We start from the raw sequence: 18,851 nt of genomic DNA on the forward strand, positions 1-18,851 counted from the left end.
TGTGGATGGAACACGACGCCCGAGGAGGGATGATCGCCGGTTCATTTCATGGGCTACTCCTCATAAAAGAAAACTCTTATTTCATCAGCACTTAGTGGAAGCAATAACTGTGAATTGCATTAGCTGCAGTGTCAAGGCCCCCTTAGGTAAGAGAGCTCATGCTACCAGGGGCATGGCCATTTTATGGGGTCTTTTTAAGGGGATTAGGAGGGGTGCAGTTAGGCCTGCCTGTACACTTGTGGGATATACAGTATATGGGAGCCAGCTAGAGGTTTATTTGTCAGTTCTGTTGAAATATAACATCGGCTTCAGCTATTCATTTCAGTTATTATATTTCGCTACTATATCAATCTGTGTGGAGATGTTCAGTTTTGTAACTGACTGTGCAATCCCCTGCTATTGACCTACAAGTGACCTTAAACTCTTCATCTCTTAAACATATACTGTAGATATGATTTGGTTATTATGTTCATTTGAATTTTATGGTAGTTTTGATGACTTTTCCACTGATGATCAATTTTAGTGTGATGTTGTGAACAGTTATGAACTGAAGCTTCAATGTGGACCACAGTAATTTGCAAACAGAGGTACTGCCATACCTGAGCCAACACATTCTCACTTCAACCATGTCACATAACGATGTTTGGTCATGGAATTTTCATGTCCAGGTACAACATGCAAGGTACCCTTGGTGCGTTGGTTGATGACATTCCAGGACATTGTATCAACTTCAACTTCGTGTTTTTTATCCTTCAACTGCAAATGCAGGTGGTTAGGTTTAGGAGAAAAGAACAGGGCTTGGCTTCATAATCTTATGGGATGTGAACACCACTCTCCCAGGTGGAAGTCAGTGTTTGTTGGACCTATCCACCACCCCACCTGCCCACCCCACAAAGACTTTCGCAGCTTTAACTTTCATTCTTGCCCGGCGCCGCTGCATATCATGCTGGCATTAATGGATGGCTTTTTTCTTTGGTGTCTGACGCCGCATGTCATTGCCCAAGTGCTGGATTTTGACAACATGGGAGTGACACTGGGTTGCCTGAGCACATTAACTGTGCTTCTGCTTGTGTTTCTTTAGCCAGTCTGGCTTCTTTTTAGTGGTGACGCCAAATTCCCAGATCTCAGCAACTGATTTGATGAGTATAATGCTTTAACCAAGGAGGCCATGTATTCCGCTCAGTTTATGTGCTTGTCTTTTTGTACATTTGTTTGTATGTCATCAGGATTGTAGGATTACTGGCCCAAAATTTATTTCCATGGTGGAAGTGTGTAGCATCAGCCAAGGACATACCCATTAAATTTTGGAGAAGATGCAAATCACAAGGTGGATACAGAAAATATTTTTCTCTTTGCAATATATGATAATCATAGAGGGCTGGGGCTGCACATGGCTCTCAACTTGGATGTGAAATGCAAACATGAGGCCCATTTCCACCGCAGGAACTTCGGGGTAATTTTATGGGGCCGGGACCGTTGGTGCATGTCTCCACCGCAGGAACCACCCCCGAAGGACAGAGTTCTGGAACTTTTACAGGGGCTAAACAAGTCCCTGCCTTGGAGTAGGTACTCAGAACGGCCCCGAGAAACTCCTGGCTGGGGCTTGGGGTTTACTTGGTGCTGATTGGATATACTCAAGGCGGGATGTGACGTTTTGTAATTAATAACATGGTTATCGCAGATTAGCTGGGCTAACCGTTAGCTGTTAGCGGTGTCTGTAATAACTCCGGTCACGGTCCGTGAAAAAAAAAAAAAAAATTCCAGCGGATATCTTAGTTACAACACGATTGAGCTAGCAAAGCAGTTTTGTGTTGCTATGTGTGGTATTTATTCAGTTTTGGGAAATCACAATGTCTAGAAAGCATCAGCTGACAGGGACAGCTAACAGCAGCAGCAAAGCTAACATCAGGATGTCATCTGTTAAAAGCCTCCCGGTGTCGGATACGACATGAAACTACTCCAGTTAGCTCAATCATGTTGTAACTAAGACATCCGCTGGAAAAAATTTTTTTTTCATGGACCGTGACTGGAGTTATTACAGACACTGCTAACGGCTAACGGCATCCCTACGCCCCTACGTCACCCCGGTCAAAATGGTCGTGCAACGATTACGTCACTTACAGAGCCTGGTAACTTTACAGGAACCTTCCTCCTACTCCGCTCTCTCAGTGGAAACACGGCGGTTGAGAGGACCGAGCGGGAGGACGTTCCTGTAGTAGTTCCTGTCCCCAAAATAGTACCAGGAACTTCTTCAGTGGAAATGGGCCTATAGAAGTGGCTGAGTCAAAAGGGTGGCGGCTAGCAGTATAGAGCTAACAACAGCAACAGTCCTGATAGAGCTAACAGTGTTGATGGGCGTTAGCTCAAAGTCATTGGCATGACCTCGGGGGCAGACCTTCTCAAACAAAACCATCCCACCACTGTGGGTGGGTAAGGTGTTATGCTAACAGCCTAACGGTTATAACAACAGCAACAGTGCTGACGGAGCAGGACAGTCATATGAGCGCTGCTCCCTGCGCATGCCTAGTCCAGGTATTGTGCAGTGCAGAGTGTTGGCAGTGAGCTATCCATTAGAGACATGTTATAAATTGCACCTTCAGCATTGCAGCATTTGGTCTTGGTGGAGCTCAGCGCTTTTCAAGTGCCCTTCTAGTCAACAACAGAAAGTGAGGTCAAAGCTGTGGCCATGAGATGCAAGTTGTAATAAAATGTATTTATCCTTAGTTACATCTTAATGTTACCTTATCACATTGCTATAATTTCTGTAGAATGTCATTTCTTTTCACACTGGCATGTTTGACTCATGTTGAGGAATCCTGTATTGCATTTGTATCAGCTGATTAGCTCGGATGACTTACCTGACAGATCCCTGTTAACACCCAGGGCCATGCCATCCCGCAGCCAGAGCACCATGCCATGATATCCAGGGATGGAGCAGGGCAGGGTGACCGGCTGACCTGCCACCACCACCAAGTCTGTGGGTTGTTGGGTGAACACAGCAGAGCTCCCTGGAACGGCAAAAAGAGTAGACCGATAAGTCTAACTTGTACAATAAACTGCAAATAACACAAACTGCAAATGAGAAAGCAAATGATATATTAAATATAATAAGCAAAATCATAATTCAAATTCACACATTATATTAAAAATAAACCAAAAAAAAAACCCTTCCGTATGGGAAACTCTACCAGGATGCGGGCAATTATTTCAGATAAGACATGCAAATTAGTCCACATAAAGCTGCACAGAAAATTGTACCAAATAAACTCCACAGTATATGCATTTTATATCTTCGCACAGTGGTAAAATATTATTGCATTATAACTTATATTATCTGGAGCTCTGTGATCATCATCCCCAGGTGGCACATAAATCAACACTAAACGTGTAAGCACAGGTGTAACGGTTGTATTTCGGGGCACTGGATTGTTATTGACAGCTCATAACCCCATTTCAGAGGCGTGCTGAGAAGCACTGCACTGGCCAGATGTGCGACCAGAAAATTGCCCGGAGCCACAGGACATCATAAGGCCTTGAAATTGCAATACGTATAATAAATAATTGCTCCTATTAAATGATTTCCTCTATAACATGTGATTATTTCTTTTCATATGAAAGTAGTCCTCCTCCATTTCCTGTGATTAACACATTGCCACAAACCAGAAGCCAAGACTGCTGAAACAAGGCTACGGGTCTACAGCCATCATAGCGGCTCTTTAAAGCTCTAAGTGTCACTGTAAAGACAACCACACTGACAAATAGATAAACCAAAGTATAAGTCAAACTGAAGAATGAGAAGCAGCAGTATCCCTAGAGCCATGCTGCTACCTTGGATAAAAACAGAACAGCTAAACATAGAGTAAATCCAACGTAATGAACACTTTAACATTAAACTGTGAGAAACGGTGAGATCACAGTTTCACATGTTCTATAATTCGGATCCAATCTCACATTAATATTCTGAGAAATAAAAAGTCGGAGCTTGTTTACTGAGAAAGGATTCTGCACATGAAAATTACCAGCATGTTTCAAAGCAAACCCATATGAGAGCAGTAGGATATCAACAACAAGAGTGGAGGCAGATACAAACACTGATGCCATCAACGTATTTGAGAAATCGGTCGCTCTTTTGAGAAATACGTTCAACTAACACATCTTTAAACAATAGAAAGGTGGAGCCTGGAGGAACAGATCATTTATCATATCACTGCATCAAATGTTCCACCTGTAACACCTGTGTTGGGTCCTGCGAGATCCCAAGTCTGCAGCTACGAAGGCCACAAGGCTATTTCTCAGATTCCTTCTTAAAGGATAAATATGCCCTATACTCCATCTGAATGTGTGCTTACCATGCAGTGAACACAGACTGGAGACTTGTACCAGTTGCTTGCAAGACGCTTGCGTGCTGCTTACACACTGCAGGCATTATGTCTAGAATACAGCACTTTAAACATAATGCTTAGTTTGCAAGTCTACACTGCCCAAAATCTTTGCCAAAAACAGCTGCAGCTCCAACATGAAAATTAAAGTCAGACTTCATAAAAGTGGCAGAAATGGTGTATAATTTTCATCACTATGTTTTAAGTAGTGTATAATCCCCTGAAAATAGGAATTGTTGTGTTTCCGTTTCCTCAGAATAAACCATAATAGCCTATAAGCCATGAAGAACGTCCTCAGGCAAGTTCCACTGAGTCCACCATCTTGTTTCTACAGTAGCCCAGAATGGACAAATCAAACACTAGCTCTAGATAGGGGGTGTTTCTCAAAGTCAAGGAAGGACCCCTAAAATGGCTGAATCTCAAGGATGCTATGTCATCAAATCCCACCGCACTTGTATTCTAGAATTAAAGTATGTTAAGACGTGCAACTGTTACATCTGATTACATCATTAGTTGTTGGATTTACCTTATTTAACAAAATGTTTTAACAAGCCTTCAGTCATAGTAGCGATAAGGCAGTCACAAGTTGTTTTTTGCGTTTTCGCATTTTCTTACAAATCACCATTGAGTCGGGGAGTGTATGTGGTTTGTCCATGTAGTGTAGCCGTAGTTAGCTATTCAAGATAATTGACCTTTTGGCTCATGCATGACTCACATCGACAGGGCCATTCAATTTTTTTCATCAGCCCTCACACTTGGCACGTGGGAGAAGTTTCAGTTGGTTGCAATCTGCAACCTCACAACTAGATGCCACTAAATCCTACACACTAGACTTTCAAATAATGCCAAAGTGCAGTTAATGAGCCCCAAGGGATTAATAACAGGCATTGTTAACACATGAATTGGTCCAAATGATAAAGTTGACTAATTGCACTCAATTTGGCTATCAAAAATTATTCATTAAAAAACAGAATGTACCTTGTGTTAGATTCAAATTAGGGCACCACCCTTTGTAAAGTAAAAAGGATAGTCACGGTGCCCGCCATAGACAACGTGTCAGAAGAGAATCAGCAGAGATAAGGTCTTAAAAAAGGCAATTAGAGGAACGGGACATATGAAGGCATCAAGATGGTGCCATGGATGGCTACCTTGGCGTGTTGGTGTGCATTATTTTGTCTTTTTTGTATTGTCAGTTCAGTTTTCTGCTGTTGTATCCAGACCTCTTTCACTAGAAATGAACTCATGACCATCAGGGGACCAGCTCCAGCAGATTAATTTCCCACTTTTGCATCATCACCCTGGACACTAACTTCTTGAGCCACTCCCGTCTGGCAGGAGGTTGTGGTCCATCAGCACCAAAACCTCATGCCACAGAAATAATTTCTTCCCAACTGCAGCTGGCCTCATCAACAAGGCCGAGGACCCCTCCTGACACTGTCTCTTATCCCGATCCACATCTGTCGCTATGTGTTGCATTAGCACACAGCCTCACTGTCTCCCTACTACTGAGAATATTTGCATACCCGTGGTCAACATTTTTGCATAGCACTTTAAAAACAGTTTTTCTTTTCATTGTTTTTATTGTAAAGTTTTCTAGATTATATCTTCTGACTTCTGTAACATGTTTATTGTTATGCACTGACTCACCAAAAGAAATTCTTTGTTACATATGTGCAAATTTACTTGGCTTTAAAATGTTTCTTATTCCGTTATTCTCAAACTTTTTTTTAAAAAATATAAGCATTGAAGGCAGCCGGCTGAAAGTAATGGCAATCTCTTTTGCGCGACCCTTTCAGCACCTTTCTATCCTCCTTTGTACCGAAAGTAGAAAATGCAGCTAGCTCTAAGATACAGAAAAACAATGCCTTAAATAACAAAACTATTCATAGTGAATGAAGGAGTCTGCAAAGTTCAGTCACTGCACCCACCGTTACATATTGAAGGGCGTTGCAGTTTTAGTATCATTATAAAAAGTACAAAAAACATTGGTGAAGAAAGGAGCACATTTTTAAGTTGTTGAGTTGAGTTTTCTCAAGGTTGTTACATTCAAGGAACACCGTGTCCAAACACTTTTCACAGTCTGAGTCAATATATGTACTCACTTTCATGCCTCTATTGGGAGATAAATACGTATATATTTAAACAGGTATCATGTGCTATCAAATATTGAGGCTTGTATAAAGTTTGTATAAAGTATTTTAGTATATCTACACATGCCTCTCAACCTTAAATGTATTGAATCAGTAAATGATAATGGCAATAAAAACATGGAATTAAAAGAAGTTTCAGTATCAGAATAATCAGAAATTTTAATGTTGCTATCCTAAAGCTAAACAGAGTGAATTTAAATGGATGGTCTTTTGTGATTTTTCCATTCCAATGAGAAAGTGCATGCTGTCTATCCCCCTATAGCACCTCTATTTTGTCACTCCTCCTTCAGTCCTTGACTGCTAATGCATTAGTGTGTTTTGCATTCAGTCTCAATGGCACTTTGCATAGATTGTGGCATTGGCTTGCCTCTGTGTGGCTTTCTTGTTTTTTTCACAAGACCAAAACTCAACTCAGAGGTCTTTAGTCTCTGGAGAAATGAATGTCATACTCGATAGAATATTTGCTGATGTATGAAGGAGTATATTTCCTGTTAAGCATGGATTGTAAATTAATATATTGAGTCTTCCCCCACGTCTATGAGCCAAAAGACCTGACTTTTTTATTTTTATTTTTTTTTACTTTGGTTCTCAGACTCTCAGTATACATCTGAACAATCAAGTCTGTGAAGTTTTAAATATGGGTTTAGCACACAGAGTGCAGCAGATCATGATAAGCATGGAAGTAGCAAACAGTGCCAATGGGAATTCCAGTGGGGGGCAATCTATATATGTACATGCCTGTGTCTCCTTCTATCAAACAGGGTTTGTGCAGCTCTATGGGGAGCGCTGTAATGTGACAATCTAACCTTGTCTTGCGCTTCACAACAGTACGTTTGCACAGCAGGGCAGGCACTAATGGGAGGATGAGTAGAACAAATGGATCTCATCATTACATCTCCCAGCTTCTCTGTGGGAGACGGCTGTCTCAGTCAAATCAAAATAAACATATTTCTTTGCAGAAATTTAGACCTCGCTTCCCCTCCATTTGCCTAGAGGTCTCACCCATTACACATCGACAAATTCCATAGGCGCCTAGCGCAAAGAGCGATTACAGCGGTGTGGAAATGTTCTTTTTTCCCCCAGTTGTTGATGTAGAGGCTGTTGACAGCTTAGATGTGTGCAATTTAGAGATAAAGGACAGCAGCATGGTGTTGTGCTAAACAGGAGAGCCACTTGAAGCAAAGTAACCTCATGTTTCCAGCTGTATTCAGTTTACAAGTGTATGGGAGGAAGAGAGAATATAATTTATTGTTTTTCAAAGTTGATGATACTGAAGGTCTTAGGTAGGGAAATATTCATTCATTTAAGATTACAAGGATTGAGGATGTGGGGAGTTTACAGAGGAGAAAGAGGATAATACCGACAGTCTGGGCAAAATTGCCTGCTAGTAACTAAACTCTCGAGTGTGCATATGCTCAGAAAATTGAAGGGCCGTTTCCTCAACAATCTTAATTCAGCTTCATTCACATCTCGAGATCAACACTACACACAACACGATGTTTGCTTTCAATTTGCCAGCTATTGATGGGAGAATCGATTCTCTCATTGGCTCCTGGATTTACTGAAACACAATTAAGCTTATGAGGGCCCCTCAATTCCCTCACCTGCCAAGAAGACTGAAACAAGGGCGGGGGGCATTTGGCAGCTTTATGCCACAGTGGTCTGTGAGAGGTCTACTGGGGAGATGAAAATGTGTTCCTTAAACAGCTTCAGCAATTTAACAAAATAGTGCTGAGAGCGATTTAGTCTCATTATGGTTACCAGAGTCCGCCTTCCTTTCATAGAGCTCTGTGGAGACTCCGCAGTGCCATAAGCTACGGCACAGGAGAGGACAGTTGCAAAGCTCTGCTCACTGCACACACTGCAGCATTCAACTGAATATTTTATAGACTCGTAAAAATCTTGACTGTAGAAATTTGTTTCTTTGGGCCACTATGTGGCATTTATGCACGTTGAGTTCGGGGAGGTTTTCCACTGATCTGTTTCAGATCATGTCCAAAGAAGACCTCTGCTGTCAACACTGTACTTAATTTGCTTGTAATGGAAAATTCCACTGACTCTATCTTCACCCAATTAATATGAGCATATTGTTGCTGTCAGGTCTCTCCACTTTATCGCAACACTTTTCAGGAACTTAGCAGAGCTTTGACTCTAGTTTTATAACTGAACATGCTTTGGTTTGATATTAAAAGAAGTTCATGAGCCAAGAAAAATGTAGAAGTTCAGCTTAGACAGAAATTAGTCATCCTACAAGGTTCTGACAGCACAAAACAAAATCACTTCATTTTTAGCTTATTCTGAATAAAGGACCACGAAAAACAGGCTGAATAAGCTGTTAATAAAACTTCTTTTCATAACTATTCATAAGGAGTCTACTTAAGTCATGATCCATTCTTACACCAAGCTCTGCTGTGTGTGAGTAACTCTGTACGAGTGTGTCGTTAAAACCAGTATGTTAATACCACTGGGCCCCATTCACCAATATAAGATTTTTTTTCTGATGTTCGCTCTTAAAAAGGGTGCTATGAAAAGCTTCTGCAGATTCACAAAGTGTTCTTAAACCTCAGACTTGTTCACACCTGTGTTCTTATAATAATAAATTCCATTTTCCTCATAAGTTGAAAGCGCGTGCCAGTTGATACTAATTAGTAGGTAAATGCTTCGCCAGTTCCCATAAAACAGCATGAGACTGCAGGGCCATGTGCACACATAGAAATAGAAGAAGAGGAAGAAGAAGAAGCAACATGTTCTCACTCCAACCCTTGTTGCATATTAACGTTTGGTCATGGACTTTCCATGTCCAGATACAACTTGCAAGGTACCCTGGGTACATTGGCTGCTGAGGTTTTGGGACGTCATGTCAACTTCTGCCTGTTACAACCACATGAAACTGTAACCTGGTCTCACTCAATCTGGCACTTAGGCAGTGACTTGCGGCGTCAGACACAGACAAAAAAGCCGGCCTTTAATGTCAGCATGATACGCGGCCGGTAGCCGTTCTAGTTTCTGCACCCCGCAGCATCAGGGGAAAACACGGCAGTACTAGGACAACAGATATGACAGCGGAAGTCCAAGTAGGGCCGGCGAGAGGGGTGGTGGATGGGTCCAACAAACCCTGACCTTCACCTGGGAAGCAGCCAAACCCTGTTCTTTTTTCCTAAACCCAACCACTTGTGTTTGTTGTTGAAGGAAAAAAATGTCAATTTGTGGTGTTCTTTTCTTTTCGTACTGCATTTATTTTTAAAGAGACTGTATGTAAATGTTACATTTCCTGTGAAAACATAAGTGTATTTTGAAAGAAGACAATGCATGTAACAGGCAGAACTTGACATGGCGTCCCAGAACATCAACAACCAATGCACTCAGGGTACCTTGCAAATCGTACAGTATGTGGACGTGGAAAGTCCATGACTAAGGTCAGAGTGAGTCAGTCGGAAACTGTGACATTTTGTTGCGTGATCAATCACTAATTTTTATATGGCATGGTTCCCATTAACATTAACTCATGTCAAGTGTTTATTTTAAAAGACCAAAATGCTTTGTAAAATAATGAAAATGAATATTGTAATTTAAATCCTGTTTTACAATGTGTGCTCTTGTTTGCACTTCGTAGATTCTGTTATTACCCAAGAACAAATGAAAATATGAAAACATCGGTGAATGTCAGCACCTTTGTGAAAACTGCAGAAAAAGTTTAATTAAGCAATTTTTTTCTCATGAACAATTAGTGAATGAGGCCCATTGTTCAGTAGCAGTCAGTTACTGTTACAGTGTCAAAGAGCATTACATGTCAATGCCATTCCGTCTTCCATGTTACCATCACTGTGAGATGAGAATCACATGGAAATAAATAAGACAAGCTGGTTTTAAATTAATCTAATATGTATAACTGGATTACTACAGTGGATTTAAATGGTTCACACACATCAATGCTGTGAAGAGTCTGTGGAGGAATTTGACAAATACTGAGAAATCCTTAGAAAACTACTAAGAGGGGGAAAAAGAAAGTCCTTCTAATCTTCTATAAAGTGATAAAGAATAAAAATACAGTATGTTACAAACACAAAACACTGTGTACTTAACTCTCCCGGGTCTCCCTGTGAAAAATGAAATTGTTTGCTACTGTATGTTGCAGACAGGCCTTGATAGATAACAGTGTGGGTTTAGAAAAAAGACACAACGTGTAAAATTGTCCTTCCTTTCAGGTCTCTTGAGTTTCTCAGTTCCCCGCATTGGAAAATAAATGTGTCTTCCCTGGCTTCAACAAGGGTGGAGGGTAAAACAGGAAAAAATGGATCTAGAAAATCTTTGATTCATGGATTGATCCTTCTTCTGTGTGAACAAAAGGCTTGCAAGCACAGCCTAAGGCACAGAGATTTTTTTTTTAGATGGGGGAGGGGGAGGGGGGGAATAGCACCAATCAAACAATGAATTTGACTTCCTAACTTCGCTAGATGAAAGCACCCAGTTGTGCACTCCACTGCAACAGGAGAATTTTAATGCGGCAAATAAAGCCAGAGGTTTGCTGTGCGTACGGAGTGTGTGCAGGAAAATAGGGTTACTGAATGCTTCAAGGCTCTCTTCATTGTTCTCTCACAACACAGAACCTTCACCGTGGATGGTAGATGCACCCGTGGTGCAAAATTAAATGAAAATGATACTCTGAATTTGTGCATTTATGGATCACACAATAAAAGGTGTCGAATGGTGTGAGTCAGGGAAGTCAAACACATGGCCAGTGGGCTGGAACTGGCCCGCCGAAGGATCTCATCTGGCCCTTCACCTTCAATATTCTTGTCCACCACCGTCATCAGTTGTTTATATTCCATCATAATATTTTTGCAAGCCTTTGTTTGATACTGGGTGCAATAGTTACTTGGTATAATAAAATGAATGGCTCCTGATTACACTGGAAAATACAGCTGGTCTCAAGATATGTAACAGCAACCACACTAATGGCTGAAACTATAAACTAGCACAAATATGACAATAACCAACATAAGCCACCATGTTCTGAACAGACGCATTATAAACACCGTGACTTTGTATCAGTACAAAGTCATGCTGATCACATCTGTTTGCAGTGTTAGCGAGGAAGTGACCCAGCTACGGCTAGTCAATACAGTTAGTAATGTAGCATAATGAACTGCAGTCAAGCTGGCAGTCACTAGCCCTTTTTAGGAATAGGAATTGTGCAAATTTGCAGGAAAGCGCAATCAGTCTTCGTTCAGCATTGGCAGTATAAAAACAAAATCGGGGAGTGCAGCGAAATGCCACCTGCCTACTTTTGTTTATACAGAATGCACCTTTTTCGGGGCAATGGGGGGGGACGCGCAATTCCTTGTCTCCCCAGTTGCTCATCTTTACAGTGTCTGTCAGGTTTGTGTTTCCCTCTTGCTACTAGCTGCTCATTCCTGCTATCAGCTGTTTCCTGTTAGTCCACTGCCAGTGGTTCGCACGTGCAGCGTCATCAACAGCTCCTCCCACAAGTCATCAACAGCCTGTCCCGTGGTGGAAGTGCGCCTTGTTCTTTTTAAACCAAAACGGTTCCGCCAATATGTTTACACCTACGCGGCAGAAAATTGGGCACCTCAGATCAACTCGCCAATCCGGCTCTGTGTAAAAGGGGCTGCTCTGATCGCCATGGTCACATAAGCCAACGTTACCACTGTAGTGCATCCATATACTGACATTAATGTGTTACATGAAAATATTGCCTTCAAACAGACCCGACTGAACTGACAGGGGGAGCTAGCGACAGACTTAGCAAAGTTAGCAGAAGGATGTGTGACTACATTCGGTTTTCAAAATGCGTACAACAATATAGAAATGCGATTAATTGCAATACATTTAGAAGAAGTGTAAAATTAATTACCCGTGTCCCTTATACATTAAAAAGTAAATATCACTAATTTGTGAGGGAAATGTCTTTATTCTTTGATTTTTGGGTTGCTGGAAATAAAAATGAAAAAGATTATACTGATGTTGAGGACATGTCCGTCAACATACAGACACAAAACTCAAATATTTTTTACTGTATCAGTATATAGAAATATTCTGAAGTAAAAGTCCTACATTTCTACCTTGAAAATCTAAAACTTGAAGTGCCATCAAAAAAAAAAAAAAGTTCCATAATTCCCGGCAATAGGTGAAATATTTAGCAGTCCAGGACATTTGACACTACACCGATCCGGAAAATGAAGCATCTTTACTACATCAAAGTTTTTTTGTGTGTGTATCTAGTTAGTATGCGATGGTTGATGGTTTCTCAGGTCCAGCCCCTGAACTAAAATGAGTATGACACCCCCGGTGTATCAGTTTGTATCAGTTCAGGTCCGTTATAGTCTCGCCACCAGACAATCAGAGATCTCCGCCTTCTGATAGTCTGGGGACACTCCTTTCTAAAGCGTGTTTAACACACCGGCGAAAACGGCCGGCAACAGAGCAACGCCTCTTGCATTTTTGATAAGGACACGCCTTCTCGGAAATGTGCGCTCCCCCTTTTTTCGTCCGCAAGGAAACAAACACACAGAGAGCTTGAAAATGGATGCAGAGAGATTTAACTCCGTTTTATCAAATGTGTGCTTATCCGTGAAGAAAATATTTTTTCCAGCGGATGTCTTAGTTACAACATGATTGAGCTAACTGGAGTAGTTTCATGTCGTATCCGACAACGGAAGGCTTTTAACAGATGATGTCCTGATGTTAGCTTTGCTGCTAGTGTTAGCTGTCCCTGTCAGCTGATGCTTTCTAGACATCGTGATTTCCCAAAACTGAAAAAATACCACACATAGCAACACAAAACTGCTTTGCTAGCTCAATCATGTTGTAACTAAGATATCCGCTGGAAAAGATTTTTTTTTCACGGACCGTTTAATGAGTTATTGCCTATTACAGACACCGCTAACGGCTAACAGGGCTAACAGCTAACGGTTAGCCCAGCTAAACGTGCACACAGAAATAGTAGTGTTTGTTCAATCATTGCGTTTATAGACTTTACAAACATCGGATTAGTCCAAACGGTGATACAGTGATGTGAAAAATGTGATACGTAAGCTATATATATATATATATATATATATATATATATAGCTAAAAGCTCTGCTGGTTTTCTACCCGGACTATAGAGGCAATTGCCTTGTTGTTTACAAGGCAATTGCCTCTATAGTCCGGCCGGATGTATGAGTCATGGCCTTGTAAAAGATTATGTTTGTTTCTTTTAGTTGGCGAGAATGTGTCGCCGCAAAAGCGACAAACATCCACTAACTTTGACGGAGTTTTCTGCAAGCACGGCTGAGTCATTTTGTACCGCTACATGTGTTTTTAGTCAGACTATGTTTACAAGCACAAGAGTTCAGCGAGCCACCGAAGGACCGCCCTACAGATTTACTACTGGTTCTGCAACGTAGGGAGTTTTTTTAAACTCTGAAATTGTATCCGCCCATCTAAACACAAAATCAGGGAGAAAGTCATCAGTCTTTAGTTAAGCGAAGCGTCTAAAGACTGACTTGTGAGTCTAGGTCCGTTAGGGAGGAAGAGTGGAGCTTCACCCCCCTGTGTCCTGACCCAGAGGGGACTGGTTGTACAGGCAGGAAGGACCTTCTGTCGCTGTTCTTGTCCCAGTGGAGCCAGATCAGTCCTTTACTAAAAGTGCTCTGGTGTTTGACCAGTAGGTCGTAAAGAGGATGTGAGGTGTTTTCCATGACGCGCAACAGATTGTGCAGCATCCTCTTCTCCACAACCACCACTAACGGCTCCGAGGTGGTTCCCAGAACAAAGCCTGCCTTTCTGATCTGTTAGTTCTCTTTGTTTTGGTCACCAGCTCTGACACCAATGCCCCAGCACAATGCAGCAGACTGCAGAGGACTGTGCTTGCAACAACAGACAGGTAAAAGCTGTGCAACACTGTGTTGCTCACATTTAAAGACCTGGGTTTCCTCAGGAAGTACATTCTGTTCTGTCCTTTTCCTGTTAACAGCCTCTGTGTTACATTTACAGTCCAGTCTGTTGTCAAGGTGAACTCAAAGGTTCCTCTCACTTTCACAGTTTTTGTCAAATTTCTCCGCTAAAATCTCTCAGCTGTGACCTCTGACTATCCAGCTGCTATGATCCAGATGCCAGATGAGAGGAGCTGGTAAAAGTATACAAATGCAGTAAATGCCTTTTGTATCACAATGCCAGTCAACTCTTAAGCCTTATTCGCACAGGACTAGTATCACCTGGGGACCTCATGTGATCTAGAAATTACCCCCAGAATGCGGTACATTGGCACGGGATAAGCAAAGTCTGTATTTCACTTAAATTTACTGACATTTCACCTCAGATATGATACACAGAGTCATTCTACTCCACTTTACCCAATACAGAAACACCATAAAACACCACCAGCAGTGATCTACAGTGTTAACCTTCTTCTTTCCTTCAGATGTGGGCTGAACAAACAGAACCGATTCTTTCACATGCCATCCATCTCATCATCTCTTTTGCTCTTCTGACTTTTCTGCAAATGGGTCTCCATGCTGCCTGGCAAGACGAGACTTTTGCACCCAAAATGCTGCCAAAACTTTCATTTATAATTGCCAACACAGCCTCTGTAACTCTTGACTGGGAGAGAGGCAGGAAGAAGACGCAGAGAAAAGAGACATACAACCTCAAATCATCCAGATGCTGATTTGCACAGTGCTAAATTATCACATGACCTTTATATTCAGCAAAATATGCTGGGCAATTTGCAGTGGAATTTTTGCTTGACATTACAGACATGGCAAATTTGCATGGGATTAAGATCACAGACAACCTGCAGAGTTATTACAAGTTACCAGAGGCCCCCAGGTGATACAAGTCCCAGGCAAATAGGGTTGCCACATACAAACTTATCATTTGAGATCCTTTTACAACTTCCTGCCAAGCAGTAACCCCTTTAACTGCCATTCCCATCAGCTGACCTACTCAAACTACCCGCACACCTGTTCCTACTTTCCCCATGAGCCCTGCAGTATATATACCAGCCAATTTCCATTCACCCTTTTGCTTTCCAGTCTTCTGTTCTGCTTGCCTGACTTGCCAGCTCGATGCTCTGTCTCCCCATCTGACCTTTGCCCACTCTGTCTGACCTTTTTGCATAAGTCTGCCAGTTTTATCCACCTGCCTGGTTTTGGACTTTTCCTGATCTTTGACTGGAAGTAAACGTGAACTCAGCTGCCTCGGCCGTGCATCTGGGCTCAAACCTGTTTCTCTGCTGAGCATTTTGCAGCCACAGGAAATGTGTGGTTAAATATCTGGTGGAATATAGCTTTAAAGACTTATTGAGTCATTTTATTTCTCTTTTAAAATGTCACACTTTCCTCCCCGTGTGAAATATAATAGCCAGTATGATTCATGTATAGATTCTAATCAACTCAGTGAAACCAGAGCAAAATCAGCTGTAAAGAAAACATGATGACTTCAGACTCACATCTGCTGTGACTGATGCCATTAGCAGGAGCCTGTGGTGCACGGTCCTCTAACAAGGAGGGACACAGTCTTTCTTGTGTTTGAATGGAGTAAACATACATACACAGATTACACAGTTGACAAAGCTGTCGTGATGTTCATCCAACAAAAGAAGAAACACATCTCTAAGATCCAACAAATGTGCCCTTAAACATCACGATGTGACGCTGTGATTGAAATATGACTGCGGATGAAGGACAGCTATTTGCAGGGGGAACTGGGATGCTATTGTGTTACACAGCTGAGCGTGGCTACGTCCGGGCATGGTGGATCTCACCCTACATTTGTGGTCTGTGGACGGGCAGAGCAGCTGATGTGTGTGTGATGAGAAAGAGATTGTATGGCTGAAAGGCAGCGGCTGGGGTTGTACATCATGTAACTGGAAACTTGCGAGGTTTTGAAAGGACAGCTACAAGCAAGGAACATCAGTATTAACACATGTCTAATGACAGTTTGGTGTGTAACAACTGCTTTTTGTGTTCAGATGACAAACAGAGATGATGTACAATGACATGGTGGCTGTGCATTAACCCTGCCTTTGCCTGAAGCTGCTTCTTGTATAACTACAAGTGTTGGGTACCACATCCTGGTGCCAACATTGGTTCCTATACGAGCAGTCCCTACCGGGCCGAATCATGACGCAGAGTTCAGCGGCTCATTTCGGTGCCAGATTGCGTTGTGTGCATAGCGAGTGCGTGGCCGTGAGAGGGAGAGACTGGGTGCGTGATGGTGACACGTTAGTGCGGTCGTAGCAACCGGAGCAGACAGTATGAAGTTAACCGGAGCAGAGTAGTTATACATATTAGTGCAATGTGAGTACAACCACGAGAAGACCAAGGACATGATCGTCAGACAGGATCAACACCACCCACCACTCACTCTAGGCAAGTATGACATCGAGTACGTCAAGAACTTCACATATCTTGGCAGTAACATCTCGAGTACCGGAGATGTGGAGAAAGACGTACCAACAAGAATCGGCAAAGCTGCAGGAGTGTTCCAAAGGCTCTGCAATGGTCGTCCAGAGCTATCACTGCGGCCATCAAGCTACGCCTCCAACAGCGACCTACACCTGTGAGACATGGATGAGGACCGACAGCATTACCAACATGTTGAATGTCTTCCAGCAACAATGCCTCAGAACCATCTTGAGGATCTCATGGCGAGACCACATCACCAACGATGAGGTGATGAGAAGGGCAGGGGTGGCGCTACTGTCTGACATGATTTCTGACAGGAGAAAAAGAATGGCTGGTCACGTACTCCGACTGCCAAGAGAGAGACCAGCGAGTGTGGCAATGGACTGGGTGCCTGAGGGCGGCAAGAGGAAGGGAGGGAGGCCAAAGAAGACATGGAGACAGACATTTAAGGAAGACCTAAGGGAGATGGGTGTCAGCTGGCATAGTGCAAGGAGGGTCGCCAGGGACCGGAGCAAGTGGAAGGGACTCGTCGCCCAATGTTACAATAAGAACGGGAGGAACTAAGTCTAAGTAAGTAAGAGTACAGTTAAGGTTCTTTGTCACTGTATAAATACTGCAACCCCTCAAGACCCAAGTCAAGCACCTGTGTCTTTCTTACCACCTGCTGATTAAAGAGAAGGGGGTCAGCTCCGAAGTTAGCGAGCAAAGTTAGCCTTGAATTGGAAACGGACCAGGCTACTTATTTAGTATTAAATTATTATAGTTGGGTTAGGTTTAATTTATTATGTATATTTGTTACGTGAATTTGTGAATAGTGTTTTGTATTAATTCATATTTATGTAAGTAGACTTTATATAGTAATATATTGTTCAGTTTCAAGTTCAAATTTGCCTTTGCAATAAAATGAGCTGGTAAAAAAGAAAATTTAGTTCAGGCACCATGTAGGCACTGTTACTGATATTGGGGGGAAAAAAACAAAAACATAAGATTCCCAGCCTTAATAAATACCGTGGGTGTGTCCATTGGGTAGGTTAGCTGATGCTACCAAGGCGTGACCACAACCTCATAGCACTGTACTCCAATTCCATACTATTAATTCTAACATCTGTTTAGCCTTGGTGTCATGCAAATACTGAAGACAGATGACACCAAAACAGGAAGGACTGAACAAGAGAGAAACCAGCACTTATTTTATTGAGAAATCCTCATTCCCACAGTCTTCTCCCACTAAAGTAGTGCAGCTAACTAACAGAGGCTGGTAGCAAGTTGAGGTGACAAAATCCAAAATGTAAAGTTTGTACGCAAATACAGTTTCTTTATAGATTAGTTTGGCATAGTATTTTCCACCAGGATCAGGATGGGAAATAATCTCTAAAGGAATCTGTGCAGTCTTAGAAATTGTGACCTTGCAAGATCCCCTGTCTGTGCAAAAACTTACACTGTCTTTACCTATGAGAGGGTGCCAGACTTTAGCCTTAAATATTTTCTTATAAAAGTAATATTTTTCTTACAGTGTATGATAAGAAACCAACGAGAAGCAGGTGTACGGTGAAGATACAAACACACAATTAATAGTACAGTCTCGGGGAAACTCAGGCTCACAGTATTTCAAAACTCCTTCAGATGAATGACACTTGTTGGGGCGTGAACTGAGAGGGTGTGACTAAAAGTTAATCTTACATGCTAAAAAAAGTTGGATATACACTTTGAAATCTAATATTTGCCTCTCCCTTGACAAACCTTGGGCTGTCACACCCATCTCTGCTGATCATATTTATATCCTGTTAAAACGGCAATTAACATGATGTCTTCCTTCTAATCCCCAAACTAACAACTCCTTTTCAGGTGGTGCTTCACGCGCCATGTAATATGTGTTTTCATGGGTGTGGTTACAGAGGAGACATTTTTTG

General features: G+C 42.0%; 1 protein-coding gene across 1 annotated transcript in view; it reads right to left on the bottom strand.

Annotated features, from left to right (window-relative positions):
- The window catches only part of kirrel3a (kirre like nephrin family adhesion molecule 3a), a 300,742-nt gene that overhangs the window by 145,683 nt on the left and 136,208 nt on the right, over nt 1–18,851 (bottom strand). The window contains exon 2 of the mRNA XM_049593140.1: nt 2,859–3,008. Within this exon, the coding sequence (XP_049449097.1) occupies nt 2,859–3,008 (150 nt within the window). The remainder of the gene's footprint in view (nt 1–2,858; nt 3,009–18,851) is intronic.

Source organism: Epinephelus fuscoguttatus, linkage group LG12 (genome assembly GCF_011397635.1).
Source record: "Epinephelus fuscoguttatus linkage group LG12, E.fuscoguttatus.final_Chr_v1".
NCBI classification, from domain to species: Eukaryota; Metazoa; Chordata; class Actinopteri; order Perciformes; family Serranidae; genus Epinephelus; species Epinephelus fuscoguttatus.